The 22,726-nt window shown below is 38.0% G+C and overlaps 1 protein-coding gene across 2 annotated transcripts in view; it reads right to left on the bottom strand.

The window, feature by feature from the left end:
* The window catches only part of PPP2R2A (protein phosphatase 2 regulatory subunit Balpha), an 82,424-nt gene that overhangs the window by 36,682 nt on the left and 23,016 nt on the right, over nt 1-22,726 (bottom strand). Inside the window, exon 2 of one of the 2 annotated variants that reach the window (XM_029938072.1) lies at nt 8,867-9,005. The exons of the other annotated variant lie outside the window; for it this stretch is intronic. Within the exon in view, the coding sequence (XP_029793932.1) occupies nt 8,867-8,882 (16 nt within the window). The 5' untranslated portion in view covers nt 8,883-9,005. The remainder of the gene's footprint in view (nt 1-8,866; nt 9,006-22,726) is intronic. 2 annotated transcript variants of the gene reach the window in all.

The following is a 22,726-nucleotide window of genomic DNA, read 5'->3' as shown; positions in this document are numbered from 1 at the left end:
ACATCTAGAAATGAAAAATACATTACTTGAAAGATAACACTGGGTGGCATTAACCAACTAGATACTACAGTAGAAAAGACAAAAAACTCAAAGTGCTATTAATAGGGGAAAGTGGAAAAAAAGCAAGAGCAAAGCAGGAAAAACGAACAAAGACCTAACTTGTGAGGTAATGTCAAGTGTTCTACCACACGGATCACTGCAGCCCCAGGAAAGGTGGAGAATATCTGTGCGCTGGGGGGAAGACCAATACGTACATGCTCAAGCACGAGGACACTATATGTAGAATGATCACAAGAGATCAGTTGTAAATGCAGACTTATACAGGTAACTCAAAAAAACTTCAAAGCCTTGCACTCGTGATGTGACTGGAAAATCATGAAGAATTCTTTGTAAAATTCTAGTACTTCAAAGCACAATATTCCCTTGATTTACACAGCAAGCCTCAGTGTATACATTAAACCCATGTCAAAAAAAATACGTGATAAATAAAATAGATTTTAGGCTAGAAAATATGCTTTTTTCAGCACCATAAGCATTTGCAGAATATTCTAAGTCAAGCAGAACACAGGATGGTTTTTTCTTGTTCAAGATTGCTCTGCAAACTGCTAAAAAGCGAGCACACTTGGTCCATGCCAAGTAAATGCCTAATGCCTCCAATCACTGGGTAAATTAAGTAGAAAGGAATTCAATACGACAGAGTTTATAATATGTATATACTGATAAAAAGTACGCTAAAGACATTGGCAGTCATGAATCTTTCCAGAGATCTTTACTGTATACATTTTAGGGTTTTAGAAACAAAGAAGTTGACAAAAATCATAACTACAGCAGAAGACTGACCTATCCCTCTCCATGCCTAACAGATCAAAAAAGGGAAAGGGAAGAAGGGGGAGGGGAGGAGAAAGTATACATACTTGAAAGATAAAACTGATACAAAAATACAGAGAACTTTATACCAATTAAAAAACATATTATCTTCCAAAGAGCTATGCAATTAAAAAACTCATACACTGAGCCACAGACAGTTCCTTAAAGAATTCTAATTACAAATTTGAAGACCACACTCTCTAATCACAAAACAAATTAGCTAAAGGTTAAGAACCATTGATTCTAACTAACCACTTGACAATCTTACAACTCTAAGAGACAAAAGATAAAAACCAGTATTGCAATAAAATTAAAAAGATTTACAGGAACTGAAATATATAAATATTTAGGATAGCATTTTTCTAAAAAATAATAATAATAATACAGTAATCATTTTAACCGACTTAAAGAATAAAAAAACCTGAAATCCTACCACTAAGAGATAACCATAGATAATAACTAAAAAGTCTGTCAACAAACATGTACTAATTGTAAAATATGTATCAGATGTATTTATATATACTATGACTTGTGTAAGATCTGCAATGGGATTACAACTTGAACTCTTTGCTTTAATCATACAAATTGCTTTGTAAAAAAAGACAATCATCATTCTTAACCCTTTTTCTGATAGACTATGATTTTAGTATACATCCTTCCAAAGTTTATCTATGTGTGCCTTACATTTTCAGCACAAAGAAATAAAATCTATTTGTATTAAGAATGTTGCCTACATTATATCACTGAGATTAAGAAAAAAGGATACAAACCATATTTGATCCTATCTGTACACAACATAAATGAAGCACTGTGGAATTTGATTCCAAAGCTCAAGACAGGGAGACCAGGTTAAACCATCTATAGCTATTACCTTAACAGTAACCTGAAAACCCTGACAACAGATGACTCTCTCCACAAGGTAAAGACAGTCATGAGATGTCACTCACACCACATGAATGACTAAAATTAAAAATAAATAAATAAATAAATAAATAAATAAAAACGACGACCATGCCTAGTGCTCCTACTGAGCAACAGGAATTCACATGTATAGCTGATGGGCATGCACTATGTATGGCAAACACACTATGGGGGGAAACATTAGATAGTTTCTTATAGAATTACAACAGGGTGATGGGTATTTAGGGGAGTACTGGGTGTTATACATAAGTGATGAAACACTAAATTCTATTCCTGAAACCAATATTACACTATATATTAACTAAGTAGATTTTAATAAAAGTTGTGGGGGAAGGAGTTAACGACACTTATAAAAGAAATCAAGTGAAAACAAACACATTATCTAACAATTGCATTACTAGATAATTTATCCAAGTGAAACAAAAACCTATGGCCACACAAAAATCTGAATGCACATGTTCATAGCAGCTTTATTTGTAATCACCAAAAATTGGATACAACCTAGAATGACTCTCAATTAGGGAATAAACAGAATGCAAGATAGCCAAAATGGCGAAATACCACTCAGCTATAAAAATGAACTACTAATACAAGTGGTAATATGTATAAAACTCAAAATGCAGTAGGCTAAGCAAAAGAAACCAGATTCAAAGGCTGCATAGTCTATGATTCCATCTATCTGACATTCTGGAAATGCCATTAGAGGAACAGAAAACAGATCAGTGTTTGCTGACAGGTGGGGTAGAGATTGCTACAAAGGGAAGTGAAACTTTTTGGAACTGCTTTTCATCTTGATCGGTTTTTTAATCAAAACTTGAAGAACTGTACCCTAAAAAGGGTGAATTTCCCTGTTTGCAAATTATACCATAAGAAAACCATATGAATCCTTCCCTTAAACATACCAGCTTACTTTCTAGTGCCACAGCATTCACCAAATTCTCTAATAAGGCTGATGTTCTCCACACACCGCCCACATTTATACTTATGCCCCCCACCCTCATGCCTCCTTCTTTAGCCTGGGTGTACTGTCTACCTTGCTTGAAATATCACCCTTCTCTCTGTCTTGTGGGGACCTAGAAAGAGATGGCTGTTTTCAAGCCACGAAGAGAACTCTCACCAGAGTCCTGACCACAACGGCACCCTGATTTCAGATTTCCAGCCCCCAGAACTAGCCAAGAGAAGCAGAGGGAAGGAAGACTTAGACAACCAGCCTCAGGGATCAAGTGGATTCCAGCACCTCCTCATTCTGAGGCGGGTTACCATTCTTTGACCTAAGAAACCAAAGGCTGCTGGACACCCCTGGCTTGCAGCAGCGTCAGAAACATCTTCAAACCACACTAAACCGGAGCTTAGGATGGAGAGCGAAGGACACAGAGTTCAAGTGTTAGCCTTGCAAACTCTGGGTTATAGGACATTTCAAAGAATTTTCTTTCTTTCAATTAGATGCATTAATGAAGACAAATAGCTATTAAAAAAAAGGTAAAATAAATAAAATATCACCTTTCCTCTCCCCATTCCTTTACCCCCTCTGTATGTGGCCCATTAGTGGGAAAAAAAATTCATATTAGATCCTTGGAGAAGTATAAATACACAGAAGCAGAATACATAAGATGTAATAAAAGAAAAATGCGATTTTTACACAATAACTAAAGTAAGAAAAATACCTGTATTTCCAAAAACAGCTCATACAACATAGGAAGACAATTCACAGAAGAGCAATACTGGTAAAATATAATATCCCACTCAAATAAACATGTTTAATTTTTTAATGTTTATTTTTGAGAAAGAGAGCGAGAGAGAGAGAGAGAGAGAGAGAGAGAGAGCGAGCGTGCATGCATGAACAGGGGAGGGGCAGAGAGAGAGACACACAAGATGTGAAGCAGGCTCCAGGCTCTGAGTATGAGCACAGAGCCTGAGACGGGGCTCAAACCCATGAACCATGAGATCATGACTTCAGCCGAAGAGGTCTGGTGCTTAACCAACTGAGCCACCCAGGCGCCCCTCAAATTAATTTTTAAATAACAAACCATTTTCTATCTCTGAAACTAGAGGAAAAATATAAACTGCTTACCTACACTGTAGAAAAAGTACATCTTGTTATTTTAGAAAACTATTTCATAATTTGTATCAACAGCCATAACGCATTCATTCTCTTGGAACTTCATGTCAGTTCCAGAAATCATCCTACTAAAATAATTCCAAAAATTTTTAATTTTTTAAATGTTTATTTTTGAGAGAGACAGACAGAGAGATGGGGAGAGAGAGAGAGAGACAGAGAGAGTGCGAGCAGGCTAGGGGCAGAGAGACAGGGAGACACAGAATCCAAAGCAGGATCCAGGCTCCCAGCTGTCAGCACAGAGCACATGACATGCCGCTTGAACTCACAAACAGTGAGATCATGACCTAAGCTGAAGTCAGATGCTTGACTGAATGAGCCACCCAGGTGCCCTAGTAATCCAAAATTTTAAAAAAAGTATAAAGATGCTCACTAATGTCCTTCAGTTATCTAAAATGTAAAAGAATATAAGGGAAATATCAGATGTTCTTAATATGTGTTCACATTTTGGTCTAATTTTTCTTGAAATACTCCTCCCTTTTCACCACTTTTGCTTATTAGCCCTTCATTAACCATTAGGCAAGAACAAGAAGACACCTGCAGATGTAGCCTCAGCTCTGCTATTATTATTTCAACCTTGAGTGGGGTGCCTGAGTGGCTCAGTTTAAGGGTCTAACTCTTGTTTTGGCTGAGGTTATGATCTCAAGGTTTGTGAGATCAAGTCCCGCATCAGGCTATACACTGATAAAACGGAGCCTGCTTGGGGTTGTTTCTCTCAGCTCCTCCCCTGCACTTCCCCCCAACCCCCCACCCGTCTCTGTCAAAATAAACTTAAAAAAGAAAAAAAAAACAACTCAACCATGAGTTAAGTCAATTATGAACTTTAAAATCTGCAAAGGAGTTTAATTTTCAAACGAACACTGAAAGACGATGACTCTCTTCAGAGACTTTATCATTCAGAGAGCATATACAACACATATTCACACACAACACATTTAGGGGAGAAAGAAAGAATAATGGCTGGAGAAAAATAATGTACTTCCATCAGGAAACTTCAAATACAGAAGATTAAAGACCTGTAAGACAACACATCTGCAAAAGCTGCGTTAACTCTACCCATGACCATGGGTGTCTGTCAGGGACCTCACTTTGACAGAAATGGAGTTCAGATTTATTTCTTTGTAACCTGGAATTCATCAATAGGGATTTAGTGAAGGTGATTTTCTGTAAGTTGTAAGCCAATCAGTGTGAAATGAGAATGGGACTGAGGCAATGAAGCAGGATTGTGCTACCACTCCAGCAGGAAACCATGGTGTTGGAGACACTTGGTCATTGGAAACTAACAGCTGTACTTCCCTGAGATAGGGTCTTTCTTGCTTTTATACACAAAAGTCACAAACTACCTCACTACAAGTGATAACGCATATATGCATAGAAGTTCTCCATTCTTCAAAACACCTGGGGATTTTTCAAACATCACTGAACAAAAGCTACATAGCATAAGAATTAACTAAGCTGAATCTTTATTTTCCATAAATTAATTTTAGCCCAACTTTAGGTTTACATTAAGAGTTGCAAAGACCATACAGAAAGTTCCCACAGACCTTTATCTTACCCTTCTATGGTTTATCTGTCAGAAATGAAGAACCAACACTGGAATATTAACTAAACTCCACACTTTATTCGGATTTCACTGATTTTCCCCTAGTATCCTTTTTTAGTTCAGGATCCCATATTGCATTTAGTCATCTTGTCTCTAGCTTCCTCTGGTCTGTGATAGTTTCTCAGACTTCTCTGGTAACCTTGACAGTTTTGAAGAGTAATGGCCAGGTGCTTTACGGTATGTCCCTAAACTTGAGATTGTTTTTCGCATGGCCACACTGCCATTATGGCTTACTGGCAGGAAAACCACAGAGATGAAATGACATTCTTACCACATCATTCCAGGGTACATCTTCTCAACATGACTTATTGATGGTAACCTAGATTATCTGGCCATTGTGCTGTTTGCCAGGTTTCTCCACTATAAAGTCACTCACTCCCCCTATAAGGTACTCTGGTAGGAAGTCATTAAGTGCAGCCTACATTTTAAGGGATGGAGATATTAAGCACTACTGCTTTGAGGAGGCGTATCTACATATTCAGAAATCTTTTCTAGGGGAAATTTGTCTCTTCTCCCCCACTTCTTTTGTTACCAGTATGAACTCATATTTAATTTTATATTTTGGGATATAATCATCTATGAAATTTATTGTATTGTTCAAATTATCCCATATTTGGCCACTGAGAGCTTTCAGGTTGGTTCCTGGGTCCCTTTGACCCAGGATGCATCCCTTTGATGGGATGCTCCATCCTTTGTTGTTTTTTTATTCTTAGCACTTCAGCAGCTTAAAAAAAAAAAAAAAGTAACTTTCATATATTCTGAATTATTACCACAAATTAAACATGACTTCCAACTTTTTCATTTTATAGTTACATATTAAGGTTTAAGAACTGAACTCTCTTGAGTTCTGAAAGAAGAATAAGCAATATTCGGAAGAAAAGGAGTAAATACAGTAAAGGTCAGCCCCGTAACTAATTCTCATCCATGAAGTATCTGACCAGGAAGAAGATAGCTGTGCTGAAATAGATTTCTCATTTGATCAACTGAGGCTCTAAAACTTAAATTGTATATTAGCTTTCTTAGATGTTTTAACATATGCCTGCAACTTGGACCTGAGAATATTAATCTCCTGGTACTCATCGATCTTTCCTTCACAGATGTTGGGAGGTGGGGTGAGAGAACAGTGGTTATCCTCATCACCTTTATCTCTGCTAACGTCAAGGGCCTGTTGTCAAAATGTTCTGGCACAAGATAGCACAGAAATTAATTCTCATTCTGATCTGATTTGCTTCAACACTCAGAGCTCCCATTAAGAACCATGGTAATTTGAGGGGCAAGTGGGTGACTCAGTTGGTTAAGTGTCCAACTGTTGATTTTGGCTCAGGTTATGACCTCACAGTTGTGAGATCCAGCCCTGCATCAGGCTCTGCATAGGACATGGCCTGCTTAAGATGCCCTCTCTCCCTCTGTTTCTGTTCTTCCCCCCCACCCCCGCACACATATTCTCTCTCAAAAATAAATAAACAAACAAACAAACAAACAAGTAAGTAAATTAAAAGAATGCTACTTTGGACACAATCTATTATCATTTTTTTCTCCTTTATTAGTTCAATATACCCTAATACAGCAAACACTGAATTTTAGGATTGACCCACATAACTAATAAAATACAATTAACTCAAATTTCTTTTCAAAGGCAACTAATTACTCCTAAATGTAAGAAAGTATTTTCCTGGATAATGTATCTACAAAATGCTACTTTCTTGCTGGCGGGTAGGCTCTTTAAGTTATTTCCCATTATGATGCTCTTTTATCACTGTTGTCCTCTAGAGGGAGCTCAAAGTGTTTGTTACCTTTTCTGAAAGGTCAGGTCCACCCCTTCCACAAAAGTGGTATATTCAAGATTTAAGAACATTTTATTATGGCCTTAAAAGCAAGTTACGTATGTGCGATCCTTTTAGGAATCTCTTGCTCCTATGAAGTAAGTAAGGCTTGACCTACTTACCTGCTCTTGGGGAAGTGGGCCCCAACCATTTCTTCCTCTCTTCCTTCCAGACTATCTTGAAGTTTTCTTTCCTACTTGGCACTGACTAGGGCATATTACCGTAACCTGAGAGGCTGAAAGGAAGATGGCTATGACCTGGGGCCAATGCTCCCTCTTGCTGACTTGTTACTTTCAGTGGGGCAGGCCAGTGTGTCTATCTTCCTTCCTCATGTCAGGGCACACACAGTGTTTGTAAGGCACACTAGCATATGGGTAAGATTAGGCTGTTCATGTCTGTTCGGGAACTCTAGTCAGCTAGGTAACCCCGTCTAGCTCAGCATGCACCCAACAGGAACTGAGGGATCACTGTCTTAGCATACGTGTAATACATTCCTGGGGCCACATCTATAAGAAACTTGTGCAGGAAATGATGACATGTCAGACTGGGCATTTCTTCACTTCACCTGCCTATAAGACCCTGCGGAAGTAAGGCTCTTAAGGATTCAGTTTCCTCATCCTTAAACACCTATCTCACACCTGCTTTGAAGGCTAAACAAGCAGTAGACGTAAAGAAATGAGTCTTGAGTCAGGCACGTGACAGACGGGAGAGGCTGGCTGGGGTTTGGGCTTTGCTGCACGAAGCAGAAGCAGGCATTGTAACCTTATCTATTTCTAGGCTATTCAGGCCAATCTAGCTTAGGTAAAGGTCTCCAAATGGTCCAGCAAAGCTCCCTGGAGACTGAGGCTAAAGCCCAAACCAGCAAAGTGTCAGAGCTACGCTGCTTTGTTGCTTCTTTGCATATACAGATACTCTCGACACAAGACGGGGTTACAGCCAAATAAACCCATCATAAGTTGAAAATATCATTAAGTTGAAATGCATGTAAATGCACCTAACCTGTCAAAAACATTGTAGCTCAGCCTAGCTTACCTTAAATGTGCTCAGATCACTTATATCGGCCTATGGTTAGATAAAATTACCTAATACAAAGCCCATTTTGATAATGAAGTGTTAAAGAGCTAAGCGTATTAGCTGTTTACCCTTGTGATCATATGGCTGGCTGGCAGCAAATACCACACTATCTATTGCTAGCCTGCAAAAGATCAAAATTCAAATTACAATTTCTACTGAATGCATATTGCTTTCATACCATCATAAAGCTGAAAAATCTTAAGTCAAACCATCACCAAGTCAGCGACCGTCTGTACACTCAAGAAGCCTCAGGCTGCAGCAGGGCCGGTCTTGGGGAATATTCTATACTCCTAGGTCTCTAGACCAAAATATAACTTTGATGCACTATGATTTCCAACAATAAAGTGAGTGCTAACGGTCTTTATAATAAACTTTTTTCAACCTCTGACTCAGTGAACAGGAACATGTTATGTGATAGGCTCAAAAAAGACCACTGGCTATTGATGCTCATAGAGAACCTACATTGTAATGCTGCCATGAGAGTCAGGGTCCATAGGGTAATTTCCAGAGATGTGTTCTGGAACCAGTCTCCCTTCTTTTTAACTTGTTCCTGGATAATCTGATATCATGTTTGGATAAAATGGAATGGAACCATACCCTCCTGCAACAAAGAACAAAAAGATAAACAGTTGCTAATACATTTACTCTTTAGGTGTGATCTTAACAAACAAGCCTTGATGTATTAATGTTATATATGTTAGAATGAAGAGCTTGAAAATGACCATTCTAAACATAAAGTGACCATCTTTATTAGATGTTCATGAACTTTAAGTGGCTCGTAATTCATTCCACAAAGCAAATCTCATTAAAGTTGCCTTATCAAAATATAATGCCAATAGGTTTCCATGGAGATTATACAAAGCAGTATTGCACAAAGCTTGTGCATCTATGCATGCCTTAAGATATTTTTAGAACTAAGATGGGCATCTGGTTATTAATATCTGCCTAAAATCTTTACAAACTAGGACTATAATGGCCATGCCAGAAGAACCAGCAAGTCTTTCACTGTCCATTTGTCTTCGCAAAGTCACACCCAGCTCCACTCTGTTTTGACAGGATTCCTCCTGCTTAAACCCGCTACAAAGGAGGCAGCCTATTTACAGAAAGAAGTCAGAGATCATTAAGGTATGTTACAGAAAATTTTACAGACTTTACCCCAATGATTAAAGGGAGCTCACTGTGGAGTTGTAAACACGAGTAATCCAATTAGATGTGCCTTTAGATTACTCAAGCGGAAGTGAAGAGAACTGGGAACTGGAAGAATAGAGGGAAGTCTGGTGACCAATCTGGAGTCACTCCTGAAATCCTGGTGAGCAGTGATAGTGATCTGAGTCAGGACAGTACAGTAACAATGTTATCATAAGTAGCAAATACCTAAATGCATTTAACCCTCACCACAAACCTACAGAGTTGGTTTTATTAACATTATCTGTTCCATTAACTAAACCACGGAGGTACAGAAGTGTACAGATTTTAAAATATATTTATGAAATATATGCTGCAAGGCTCAATCACTGATAAGGTGTGGTGAGCTAAAGATGAAAGCAAGAAAAATAATGTCTAGGTTCTTCTGATGGCTGAATGTACATAATACCATTCATGGACTGATGTTTGCCTTATATCAAGTATTCTTTAATAGCATGTAAATGGCCGATACAGAGGAAAAAAATGGCAGTTCTAAAGGAAAAAGCTAACCTCCATTGGTCATGAATGATTTCACCAAAATTCTCCACCAAAAGAAATATATCACATACTATTACAAAAAAGAAATTTAGTCCAGAAAATTCTTCCTCATCTTTTCCCTTTTTTTAATTCTTTTTCTCTCAGCTCTGGCAGGACAGTTTGTTTAAAGTGATACTCCTGACCAGTGTAAATTATATTTGCACTGCAATTCATAGTCTCCACTAATCTTCTTAAATAATTGTAATCATGCTTTCCCAATGATTTGAGATTTTCACATGACTCCGTTCTCAAAGATGCAATATCTTTCATGAATCTCATTGAAAAATAAATTATATATTAAAGGGTTTCTCCATTTACTTGAACTAAACATTTATTCCTCTAGTTACATATTTTTTTTAAATAAATCTTGTGCACTTCTGTTGTTTTGCTCACTTTTAGGAGGGTCACTCCTTCCACAATATTTGAGTGAGTATCTAGCACATGCTAGACACTCAAGGTCATGCTAGCATATCTCGCTGCTGGGGGGCATGAGAGCAAATAAAGATCCCTGCCTTCATGGAACATACATTTTAGTGATGGAGGCATATTATAAACAAATATAAAATGTATCAGGATAGTATTAAGTAGAACAGAAATAAAAATAGAGAAATAGAAAGAACAGCAAGAGAATAAAAGTAATGAGGGTGGGGCATTAGTTCAGGTACAGTGGTCAGAGAAAGCCTCTCTGAGGTGACTTAGGCAGAGACCAAGCAGGGAATTAGTCATCCAAACTTGTAAAGGAAAGTATTTCAAGCAGGCAGGCTAAGCAGAAATGCTGCTATATTTGACAAGACTAATTACATAATAAGGTGGTAGAGGAGATGGAGCATTTGGTGGAAGCCAGATATACATACAGTGACTACAGTGCAAAATTGGGGGGGGGGGGAAGGAGAATGGTTCCTAAATTGCTGCAGTAGCATAAGCACAGATGATGATGGTCTGAACTAAGGTGGTGGCCACAGAGAGATGGATTCAGAATACATTCTGAATAGAGCACTGCCAGAATTAACTGATGGGTAATCAAAGGATGACTCCAAGGTCTTAGAACTCAGCCCAATGAAGGCAGTGTCATTTACTGGCAAGAGACACACCAGAAAAGAGCAAGTTCTGGCTAAGAAAGGAGCCAAGAGCTTCATTTTTACAACTTTAGATTGATTTCAACCACATATGTAGCAGAAATGTCACACAGGCAGCTAGATAGATTTGACAGCAGTTCAGGGAAGGAAGGGGAGATACAAATTAAGGCATCATTGGCTAAGAGAAGGCATTTAAAGACTAAATATGATTTTCTGTTGAAGGAGTACAGGCAACAAGAGATGTGGCCTAAGGACTGAGCCTGGTGCTGTCCCACATTTAGCACTAAGCTAGCTAGTGAAGGAGGTTGCACAGGGAACTACCAGAAAGGTAGGAAGAGCTTTTCTGGAAGCCAGTCAAAGTGTTTCTAAAAGGAGTCAGGGATGAACTGTGTCCCAAAAAGTGCCCAGATCAAGTAAAGTGAGGGCTGAGAAGTACGCTTGGACTTGGTAACATGAAGATTTTCTGTCTGATTTCCACAAATGTGGTTTCAGTGGATTAAGTGTCCTTAAAATAAAAGCTTTTCCTGGGTATTATATGGAAACCAACTTGACAATGAACTATAATAAAATAATAAAAAAACTTAAAATAAAGAAAAATATAAAAAACAAAAATAAATTAAAATAAAAACTTTTCTATTATTTAACAATTTTCAGAAGGAGAAACAGCTCTGGAGTTGAGCTGTTGCAGGCTGAAATCACTGCTCTAACGCATTTAGCTTATGAACGTCATTCTCTTCAGATCTGCCATCAATGAAGATTCTCCCTTTTATATATCTTGGGTTATTCTGAGAAACAGAGGGCTAAACAGACAGGACAAACTCCTGCTTCTGAGTTGCCGACTTCCTGGATATTTGAAGAGTAGAATTTTTTCAAGAAAATTACTTCAGTGACATACTTTCAATCATTACAAGCCTGAAAACTGCCAAAGTTATCTAGCCTATGTGAAGTCTTACAATTTAAGATTCTTAGGTTGTAACAGCTTTCTCCTCAGGGTTTTCCAAATGCCAGTCCACTATCTTTTAGCACAGTGCTGTCCAACAAAACTTTCTATTGTAACAGAAATGTTCTATTCTGTTACACTGTCCAACATGACAGCCACTAGCCATGCATAGGGGTTTATTGAGCACTTAAACTGTGGGCAGAAAAACTGAAGAAAGGAACTTATTGTATTTTACCTAACAAATTTAACAGCCACACATGCTATCGTTAAACAGCACAGCTCTAGCATACCAAAGACCAACGAAATGCTCATCTGATACACCTTCCTTTACAGGTAACCTGTCATGTCAGGATATTTTTACTATTTATTTCTATATCTTAAAATTTTAACATCCATCAGGCTATTCCCAGATATGGATCTCCTTTATTTTGCTTGGTATGCACTTTAGTTATCTGTAGAAGAATATTAAAAGACCCTATTTCATGGGGGTTGTAGAGAATGAGTTTCAATGTGAAAAATACTTGGCATATAATAAGTGTTCAATATATGTTAGCTAGATATTCCCTGAGGCCTTTGATCTGTTCTCTCTAGGAAAATTCTTACTGTTTCTCTGACTTTATCTTTTATATGCCTGCTCTGATCTCTCACTCTGAACCTTTATTGTATAATAAAGGATCTACTCTTTTTGTTTCTTATATTTGGGCCTAAATAAATTTCATTTTCTCCTCTGAAATGTGGGAATATTTCTAAAGCCCTCTGCCACCATTCCAAAAAGTCAACAGTTAAGAATCACAAATTTTAGGGGCACCTGGGTTAAGCGTCCGGCTTCGGCTCAGGTCATCTCGCAGTTCGTGGGTTCGAGCCCCGCATCAGGCTCTGTGCTGGCAGCTAGCTCAGAGCCTGGAGCCTGTTTTGGATTCTGTGTCTCCCCTTCTCTCTGACCCTCCCCTGCTCGCACTGTCTCTCTCTGTCTCTCAAAAACAAATAAAAAAAAACATTAAAAATTTTTTTTAAAAATCACAAATTTTACTTAAGAACTTTTTCCTGATCTGATTCTTCCCCCCTCCACCCCCAAATGTTCAGGAGTCTTCTTGAGAACAGTAACTAGTTGTTTTTTAAATTGCAACATTTTCTCTTTTTTTTTTTTTTGCAATAAGTCCCTATCACAGGAAATCACTTGCTCACACTGGTCACCTTCTTAAGACTAAGCCTGTATGTGTTCTCCTTTTCATGTATTCATCTTTAAAGAAAAAGAGTTCTGTTTATTTAACATTTGGGAATTGTGTTAGGTTCAATCAGAAAACATTTAGAACCAAGTTCAAACCTCTAGGGTGTGTGTTCACATGGTTACTTCCTGTATTAGTTCTCAACTGCTGCCTAACAAATTACCCCAAATTTAGCAGCTTATAACAACAAACACATACTCTACTCTCTCTGTTTTTGTGGGTCAAGAATCTGAACGTGGCTTAGCTGGGGGCCTGCAGCTCAGATCTTTCAGGCTGCAGTCAACATGTCACCCAGGGCCTCTGTCATCTTCAAACTTGATGGTGGAAGGATGTGCTTGCAGTCCAAGTTCATACATGTGACTGCTGGTAAGCCTCAGGTCTTCACTGACTGTTGGCCAGAAATACCAGCTCCTTGCCTCATAAGCTCCACAGAGAAGCTTACAAAATGGGAGATTGTTTCCCTCAGAGCAAATGAAGCAGGGCAGCCCAACATCAAAGCCAAAGCCTTTTTGTAACCTAACCTCAAAAGTTTTGCCATCAAGTTAATCCACTCACTTTTGCCATACTTGGAGAAATCACCAGGTCCAGTCACACTCAAGGGAAGGGGATTGGATAAGACATGAATCCCACGTGCCTGGGTGCTCAGTTGGTTAAGCGTCCGGCTTCGGCTCAGGTCATGATCTCACGGCTCATGGGTTCAAGCCCTGTGTCGGGCTCTGTGCTAACAGTTAGCTCAGAGCCTGGAGCCTGTCTTAGGATTCTGTATCTCCCTCTCCCTCTCCCCCCGCCCCCTCTCTCTCTCTCTCAAAAAAAAAAAAAAAAAAAAAAAGACATGAATCCCAGGAGGCAAGGATCATTGGGGGTTATCTTAGAGGCTGCCTGCCACACTTCCTTGGTCATCTTATAGATTCAGCAATATGTGGTCAAGTCACAGCAGTGCAGGCCAAATAAGGTAGCTTCAGAACAGGAAGTTTCAAACTGTGCTTCACGGTTAGTGTCTCTCCTACAACCATGGGTAGGGCACCCCTCTTTACTGATATTCCCCTTGGTAAAAAGCATTCTGAGTCGCTTAGTTTTCAATCCGTGCTTCAAAGTACAAAATCTCATACCAACCAACTACCCTATGGACCACCCTTAAATTCTAGTTCAAAACAGGTCTGTCCTCATACCCCAGGAAGGCTTCTCAACCACAAAAATGAAAACCAATTTAACCAGAAAGTACTTCCCTCACTACATTTCTTTCACATTTGTACCTTTTCCTGCCAAAATTCTTTTTAGTTTAGTTATGGCAAACTTCCAGGGTTTCCAAGGAGACTGAACTCTCCCATTATCTTGTTGGTCATTTCAGTGTGTGTTTGTCTGTTTTAACACATGGACTTAGATCATCATCTTCCCCAGGAAGTCAACACAGTGATTTGTTTAAGTAAAGTACTTTACACATTCTTTAAAAGACTCTGTTTTGATAAATAGGGCAGGAAATGCCTGTTGGTTTTTCTCCCCATATAATTCAGTTCTATTGTTGGATTAAAAAAAAGACTTTTTTTTTTAATTAAAAAAAATTTTTTTAATTTATCTTCGAGAGAGAGACAGCATGAACAGAGGAGGGTCAGAGAAAGAGGGAGACACAGAATTTGAAGACAGGCTCCAGGCTCTAAGCTAGCTGTCAGCAGAGCCCAACGCGGGACACAAACCCACAAACCGTGAGATCATGACTTGAGCCGAAGTTGGACGCTTAACCAACTGGGCCACCCAGATGCCCCAAAACAAAGATGTTTTTTTAATCTACATCATCAATTCAGAGCATACATCCTACGGTAATAATTTAAGTAACTAAATTTTGACGATTTCCAAAAAATGCAATGTCACCAAGCCTAGTACAGAAACATACCAATATAATCTTAAAAGGAATCAGACACACAGCTGCTCAGTAGCATGAACTATCACATCACATGTGGCTGTAAAGAAATCCCTATTTACTACAGGCCAGCAGGAGATCCCTTGCACTGTGAAAAGAACCTTACACTTAATCAAACACAAATCTTTTATTTTTATCTTTTTACATTTATCTAGTATTGAGAGACAAAGTGTGAACAGGGGAGGGACAGAGAGAGAGGGAAACACAGAATCTGAAGCAGGCTCCAGGCTCTGAGCTAGCAGTCAGAACAGAGCCCAACGCGGGGCTCGAACCCACCAACCATGAGATCATGACTTGAGCTGAAGTCTGACACTCAACCAACTGAGCCACCCAGGCACCCCCAAACACAAATCTTAAGTCGGAACACCAGCAGCGTTCTAACTCATAAACCAAAATATCCATTTTTGATTTAACAATGTAAAAATTTTTCCTGCTATATTATTCCTCTACACCATCCACATTCCCCTGGAAATAATTTATTTGCCCTATTTTCTTAGAATACTAATAAACAGGTTAGGAGGAGAAACAACAAAATCTGAATCAGACGTCAACAAACTTTCTTATCTGATGATACTCTGGTTTAGAATGTACACTCTCCAGGATAATCCGACTTCAGGTTTCTTGTCCTCTGCTGATGAATGTGCAGGAAACAGAATTAAGAAAGGACTTAACACAGTAACATTAAGCACAAAGAACATACTATTGCCTGAGACCTAACCTACACAAGCAGCCAACCTGTACAGACATGTAGGGCAGAGTGCCTGAGGGATGAACCCTGTATCTGAGCTCTCATGAGATTTGATTTCTAGGTAATATGGTCTTAGTCAAAGAAAAGGGATTTTCAAACATCTTAGCACTTTACTTAAGGAATATTACTTATTATTTCAACAAATTTGCAGGACACAAAATCAACACACAAAACTCAACTGTCCTTCTAAACACTAGCAATGAACAACCCAAAAAGGAAATCATTTAAACAATTCACTTTATAATAGCTTCACAAAGAATAAAATACTTAAGAATAAATTTACTCAACAAGGTGAAAGACCTTCATTGAAAACTATAAAATGTTGCTAAAAAAAAAAATCTTAAAAATAAATGGAAAGACATCGCTTGTTCATGAACTATAAGATTTAATACTGTTAAGATATCAATACTACCCAAAGTGATCCATAGATTCAATGTAATCCCTATCAATTCTTTGATGGCCATTTTTTTTGCAGAAATAGGAAAATCTATCCTAACATTCTTATGGAATCTGAGGGGACCTGAATAACCAAAACAATCTTGGAAAAAAGAAAAAAGGTGGAGGTTTCAACTCTTCCTTATTTCAAAAAATACGACAAAGTTACATAATCAAAATAGTGTGGTACTGACATAAATGCAGACACACAGAGCAATGAAAGAGCGTCCAAATATAATCACTATTCTATTCTAACTATGGTCACATGGGCCCACAAAGATGGTCAAATGCTTATAGACAACATCTTTTCAAAATTTGGTGCTGGGGAAACTAGATATCCACATGCAAACAAATGAATGCTGAGCTCTTCTACCCCATTTACAAAAACTAACTTAAAATAGATCAAAGACCTAAACATTAGACATAAAACTTTTTAAAGAAAACAGGGTAAAAGGCCTCATGACATTGGATTTAGCAAGGATTTCTTGTCTATGATGCTGAGAAAAAGGATAAACTGAACATTGTCAAATTAAAAACTTTTTGTGCATCAAAGGACACAAGAGTGAAAAAGCAACCATGGAATGAGAGAAAAAATGTGCAAATCACATACTTGATAAGGAATTCTATCTAGAAAATATACAGAACTAAACTCAACAATTAAAAAAATAAATAAAACTAATTTAAAAATATGCAAGGGATTTGGAAAAACATTTCTTTTAAAGGAGATACACAAATAGCCAAAAAAACACATAAAAAGATGAGCAACCTAACCAGTCATCAGGGTAAGAGAAATCAAAACCACACTGAGACACCACTTCATATCCATTAGAATGGCTATTACCAAAAACAACAACCAAAAATAAATAGTGCTGGTGAGAATGTGGAGAAATTAAAACCCATGTACACTGCTGGCGAAAACGTAACAGCCACTGTGGAACAGTACGGTGGCTTCTCAAAAAGTTAAACACTGAATTAGCTTATGATCCAGCAATTGCACTTCTGGCTATATACCCAAATACTCTTAAGAAGGGACTTGAATAGATACTGGAACACCAATGTGTAACAGCAGTATTATTCATGATAGACAAAAAGTGGAAACAATCCAAATGTGTATCAACAGATCACTGGATAAACAAAGTGGCATTAAATACAAGGAAGGAAACTGACATAGTCTATAACATGGATAAGCTCTGAGCACTGTTATGGACTGAATGTTGAGTTCTTTTTTTACCTCCCCCATTCTAGAATTGTAATTTTTTTCTCCTACAGCGAGAACCCTAGTTCCCTAATCTGTAGCGATCTTTTGTCAGAATATGAAGGTGGAAAGAATCTGGAAGAATCTGGATCTTTGATGAAATAAGCTCAGAATTCATGTTGAAATCCTAACCCTCAGTAGATATGAGGATGCAGAGCCTTTGGGAGGTGATTAGGTCATAAGGGTAGAACCTTCATGAATGGGATTAGTGTCATTACATAACACATCCCAAAAAACGCTCTCACCCCTGCTGCCTATGTGAGGACAGTGAGAGGACAGCCATCTGTGAACCAAGAAGCCAGCCCTGATCAGATACAGAATCAGCTGGCACCCCGATCTTGGACTTTCCACAGCTGTGAGAAATAAATTGTGTAAGCCACCAGTCCATGGTAGTGTTATGGCAGACTGAACAGACTAAGGCGAGGACATTATGCTATGTGAAATAAGCCAGTCATAAGAGGACAAACATTGTATAACTGCACGTTTATGAGGTAACCTAGAGCAATCAAATTCAGAGACAGAAGTAGAACAAGAGTTGCTGGGAGCTGGAAAAGGGAAGAATGGAAGTCGCTGTTTAATAGGTATGAAGTTTCAGTTTAGTAAGATAGAAAAAGTTCTCAGGCACCTGGGTGGCTCAGTGAGAGAAGTGTGCAGGTCTTCATCTGGCGGTTCTGAGTTGGAGCCCCATGCTGGGTGTAGGGATTACTCAACAATAAAATCTTAAAGAAGGAGTTCTGAAGATTCGGATGGAGGTGTTTCACAATGCACACATACTTAATGCCAATAAACTGTATATTGAATATGGTGAAAACAGTAAATCTTATGTGTATTTTATCACAATAAAAAATTAGTTGTTATCCCAACTAATCCCAACTAAGAAATCCCAATAAGAGCAATTAAATGCAGGGTTAGTTAATCCACTGGCTTATCACATCAATGATCCAAATTCTTTTCATCTTCATCTTTTGACAAAAGATAGCTACAGATTTGGGAACTGAGGTTCTCACTGTAAGAGGAAAACAATACAAATATAGGATAGGATAGGTAAAAAAGAACTTTGTGGTATTCAATCTAAAATGGCAGATCTGTACAAATTAATATCTTCCTAATTTCATCACAAATTATTTTAATCATATACAACAGCAAGAAGAAAACTCAGGGCCACTCTTGTTTTATCCATAAAGCCATCCCATATCATTTTGTGCATATTCCAAATACCTAATTGTTACACCCATAAATATTTCAAAGGTATATCTAAAAGATAAAACCACCATTTTTAATATAACCAAACACTATCATACCTGGGGGAAAAAAACCAAACAATACTTCCTTATATCAAATATTCACACCATTGTAGATATTCAAGTTTCAATTTCTTAAGTAAAATAAATTTTTTAAACTTTTTAAGCTGTTGAATTAGAGTCCAGTAAGTTTTACAAACTACAATTGGTATTATTTTTAAGTCTTTTAAAATCTTTTTTAAATACAGGTTCCTCCTCTATTTTTTCTTGCAATCTATCTTTTGAAAAAAACAAAGTACTATATTTCATCCTGTATGAACTCATAATTTAAAAACAAAACCGCAAAATCCTTTTAATTTCCTAGCTGTCTAGAAAACAATGACATCCCAGTAGTAAAGAAAACACCTGATCCCAAAATGGCTTCTAAATACCATTCCCTATTAAAGGAACCCAAAACTTCTTAGAAAAACCTTGATTCCAACTCTGAGGCAGAAAAGTTACACTCTTGAAACACGTCAGAAAAACAGGGAGTGATCAAAGACTGACTAGACACTAAAGGGGGCTCCAGAGGGACTTGATGGGTCTCTTTCACAGACCAAATTTAGGACCATTTAAGCATCAAAAGAACAGTGGCACGAACAGTAGGGGACATTAACAGATTAATACACAGATTAACAAAAGAACCTATGAGTCCACAGTGATACTAAAAAGGGGAGAGAGTTGGGAGATTGGGAAATCACCGTTCTGCATGCACCAATGTAATAACTAACTATCTCTGGCAAGAACCGTCAATGAGTGCTTATTAATTACAAAGGAAAAAGTTTGGTTTTTTTTTTTTTTGAGACATCTGGCAACCACTACATAATCAAGTGATCAAATTAACAATCATCATTAATGGGGCAAATTTACATGATTTGATGCACCAGTAAATACACATTATGTACTATGTTCTGCCAAAAATATTTAACCGGGATTTTATATGAGGAAATGGCGAAATCCACAAAGTATGGTATTTTAGAAAACAAGCTTTGACTCTTCAAAATTAACAGAATGCTTTGATTGGATCCTGGATTTAAAAGAAAATTTTAAGGACAGTTTCTGAGCCACTTGGAGAGGTTTAAATATGGACTATGTAACAGCATTTACGTTAAATTTCTTGGGTATGATAATGTTATTGTTTGTGTAAGAGAAAAGTCTTCTTAAGAGATTAATGCTAAGTTATTTAGGGGCACAGCATACGCTGTTTCCAACATGTTTTCAAAAGATATGGGGACAAGAATGCAGGTGTAAGTATGAGAGAAGAGATAAAGCAAACGTGCCAACATGTTTGTAATTGGTGAACATAGTTAAATAATAAAGTTGTATTTTTCAGTTTCTTTGTGGGCCTAAAGTTTTCCAAAATCGGGGTGCCTGGGTGGCTCAGTAAGTTAAGTGTCCGACTTTGGCTCAGGTCATGATCTCATGGTTTGTGAGTCTGAGCCCTGCATAGGGCTCTGTGCCGACAGCTCAGAGCCTGGAGTCTGCTTTGGATTCTGTGTCTCCTTCTCTCTCTGCCCCTTCCCTGCTCAGGCTCTCTTTCTCAAAAATGTTTTAAAAAAATGAAAAAGTTTTTTTCAAAATAAAAAGTTGGGACAAGGGAGAGAGAGAATATGGCAGACCTAGATATATTCTCATATGTTTCAGCCAGAGCGAGCAAGTGAGCGAGCGAGTTCTCTCTTCTCGGGTTTCTTTTTAAAGGGCTGCAAAGCCTTTAACAGAACCATCCATCTCTCCACTCTCCGCTCCTACCTCCAGCAAAAGAGCTCTTCATATATCATTTTATAGATCAAATATTATCTGTCTGACCTCATTTCATATTTAGCTTAATCCTAAAACCATGAATCCACCTACAATGAAAAAAAAATGTCACACTGGACTTCTCCCACCTAGCCAGCATGAAAACTAAGATCTAAGCTGGCAAGTTCTTCCCAAACCATCACTGAGACAGATCATCTCCCCTATTCTAATCAGGCTATGTAAGGACACTCATAATTTGGTGGAAGAGGAGTCTTGCCTCCTAAAAAGGAGATGTAGGCCTATCCCATCCCCCATCAAACAAGATGCAAGTAAAGTAAGTTTGAAGACCCTAATTCTTACTATTCTGTTACTACTATAGAACCTATCTCATTATGGATTAACCCACATTTTATCTGACAATGAAAGGTGCAGTAACATTTTTATTCTTGAATTTCCTGAAGAAAATGTCTAACGTTACGTACAGATGAAGTAAAATGGAAAGAGCAATACACTAAAGGAGTCAACAGGCTGAGTAAAAGTTCTAAGATTTACTAGCTATAGCAGAGACTATCTCTGCAGGTGGTCATGTCCCCGTTTTCTCCTTTTAGTAAAAACAGAAAAGGGTATCCAAATACTGTCCCTCAGCAAAACCACACAGTTTTTAAGAAGATGAGAGGTTAAAAAAATTCCTTATTTTAAAAAATTAGAAAATTCCCTAATTCTGAGCATACAGACAAGAGCATACTAAAACACCAAGACAGAAGAAACCTGGGATGCTAGAAAACCGCTGACAAAAGCAGCTTATCCACTCGGGACTACTCTCTACCACTGGAGGATTACAGGAGAGAGAAATTAGCTCATCTGGGGAACCACTGTATGCGCCTTTTCTAGCAGGTTGGCCTATAATAAATGATAGCTTATAGGACTACTTATAGGTACTTCTCTAGGCCTCATTTTACTGGTTTACAGAACTGGGAATAATGATGTGCGTGCTATAATTTCTTTTGCATACCGTGTTTTTTATTTTAGATAAAATTATGTACATTTAGTAAAATTAAAAAATTTAAGTTTCAAATATTTTAAAATGGGATGCCATGTGAAAATACCTTGTTCAATTCACCTGCCCATTCAAAATATAATTACAAAATGCCCACTAAGTGCCAGACACTCTTGTGTGCCTGAAATTATTCAAAATGTTAAGCATAAAGTGGTAAAACAAAAGGAGTTTATTCCCTTGTGCATGAAACTTACAATGTGAGAGGAAGCCTACAATATGCAAGCAAACACTAAACAAGATTCTCCCAAGAGTATTTGAAGGAGGAAAAAGAGCAGAGAACACTGAGTTATCTAGGGTTGGGAGGGGAATCAGTTAATTTACACAGGGGCACACAAAAATCTAGGTAAAGTATGTTACAGACTGAAAAGGGCAAGTTTGAAGCCTTCAGCAAGAACAAAATGGTGTTTGTTCATGGACCACCAAGAAAGCCTCGGTGACTAGAGCTACTCAGGGAGCCAGGGAAAGAAAGAAAAGATTTAAGGCAGGCAGAGGCAGCATGGTACTAAGTGGACAAATGGGGGGCTAGCCCAGCTGGCTCACTCGGTAGAGCGTTCGGCTCGAGATCTCAGGGATGTTAAGTTCAAACCCACACTGCTGTAGAGATCACTTAAGAATAAAATCCGTAAAACAGAAGAACTATACAAATGTTTAACATCAGGGGATGAGTGCTCCCCCTGAAAAACAAAGAAAAATTACTATTCCCTCTATGTCCTGGCTTCAGGGAATGGTAATTCCCAACAGAAAATTATGATCTTAGCTGCTCTGCAATCAGTAAGTGGCTATAATCTTACATTCTACTTACAAATGTCTTTACTTGGAGGTAAATAGTTTAATTAATTAAAATGAATTTTCGGAGTAGAAATAAAACTTAAACTAATTTGCATCTAATAAAGCTAACACTTTCTCTGATATTTCATGAGCACCTACTATA

This window comes from Suricata suricatta, chromosome 1 (assembly GCF_006229205.1).
Source record: "Suricata suricatta isolate VVHF042 chromosome 1, meerkat_22Aug2017_6uvM2_HiC, whole genome shotgun sequence".
Lineage (NCBI taxonomy): Eukaryota > Metazoa > Chordata > Mammalia > Carnivora > Herpestidae > Suricata > Suricata suricatta.
Note: the sequence above shows the minus strand (reverse complement) of the source record. Positions and strands in the feature narration are given on the sequence as shown.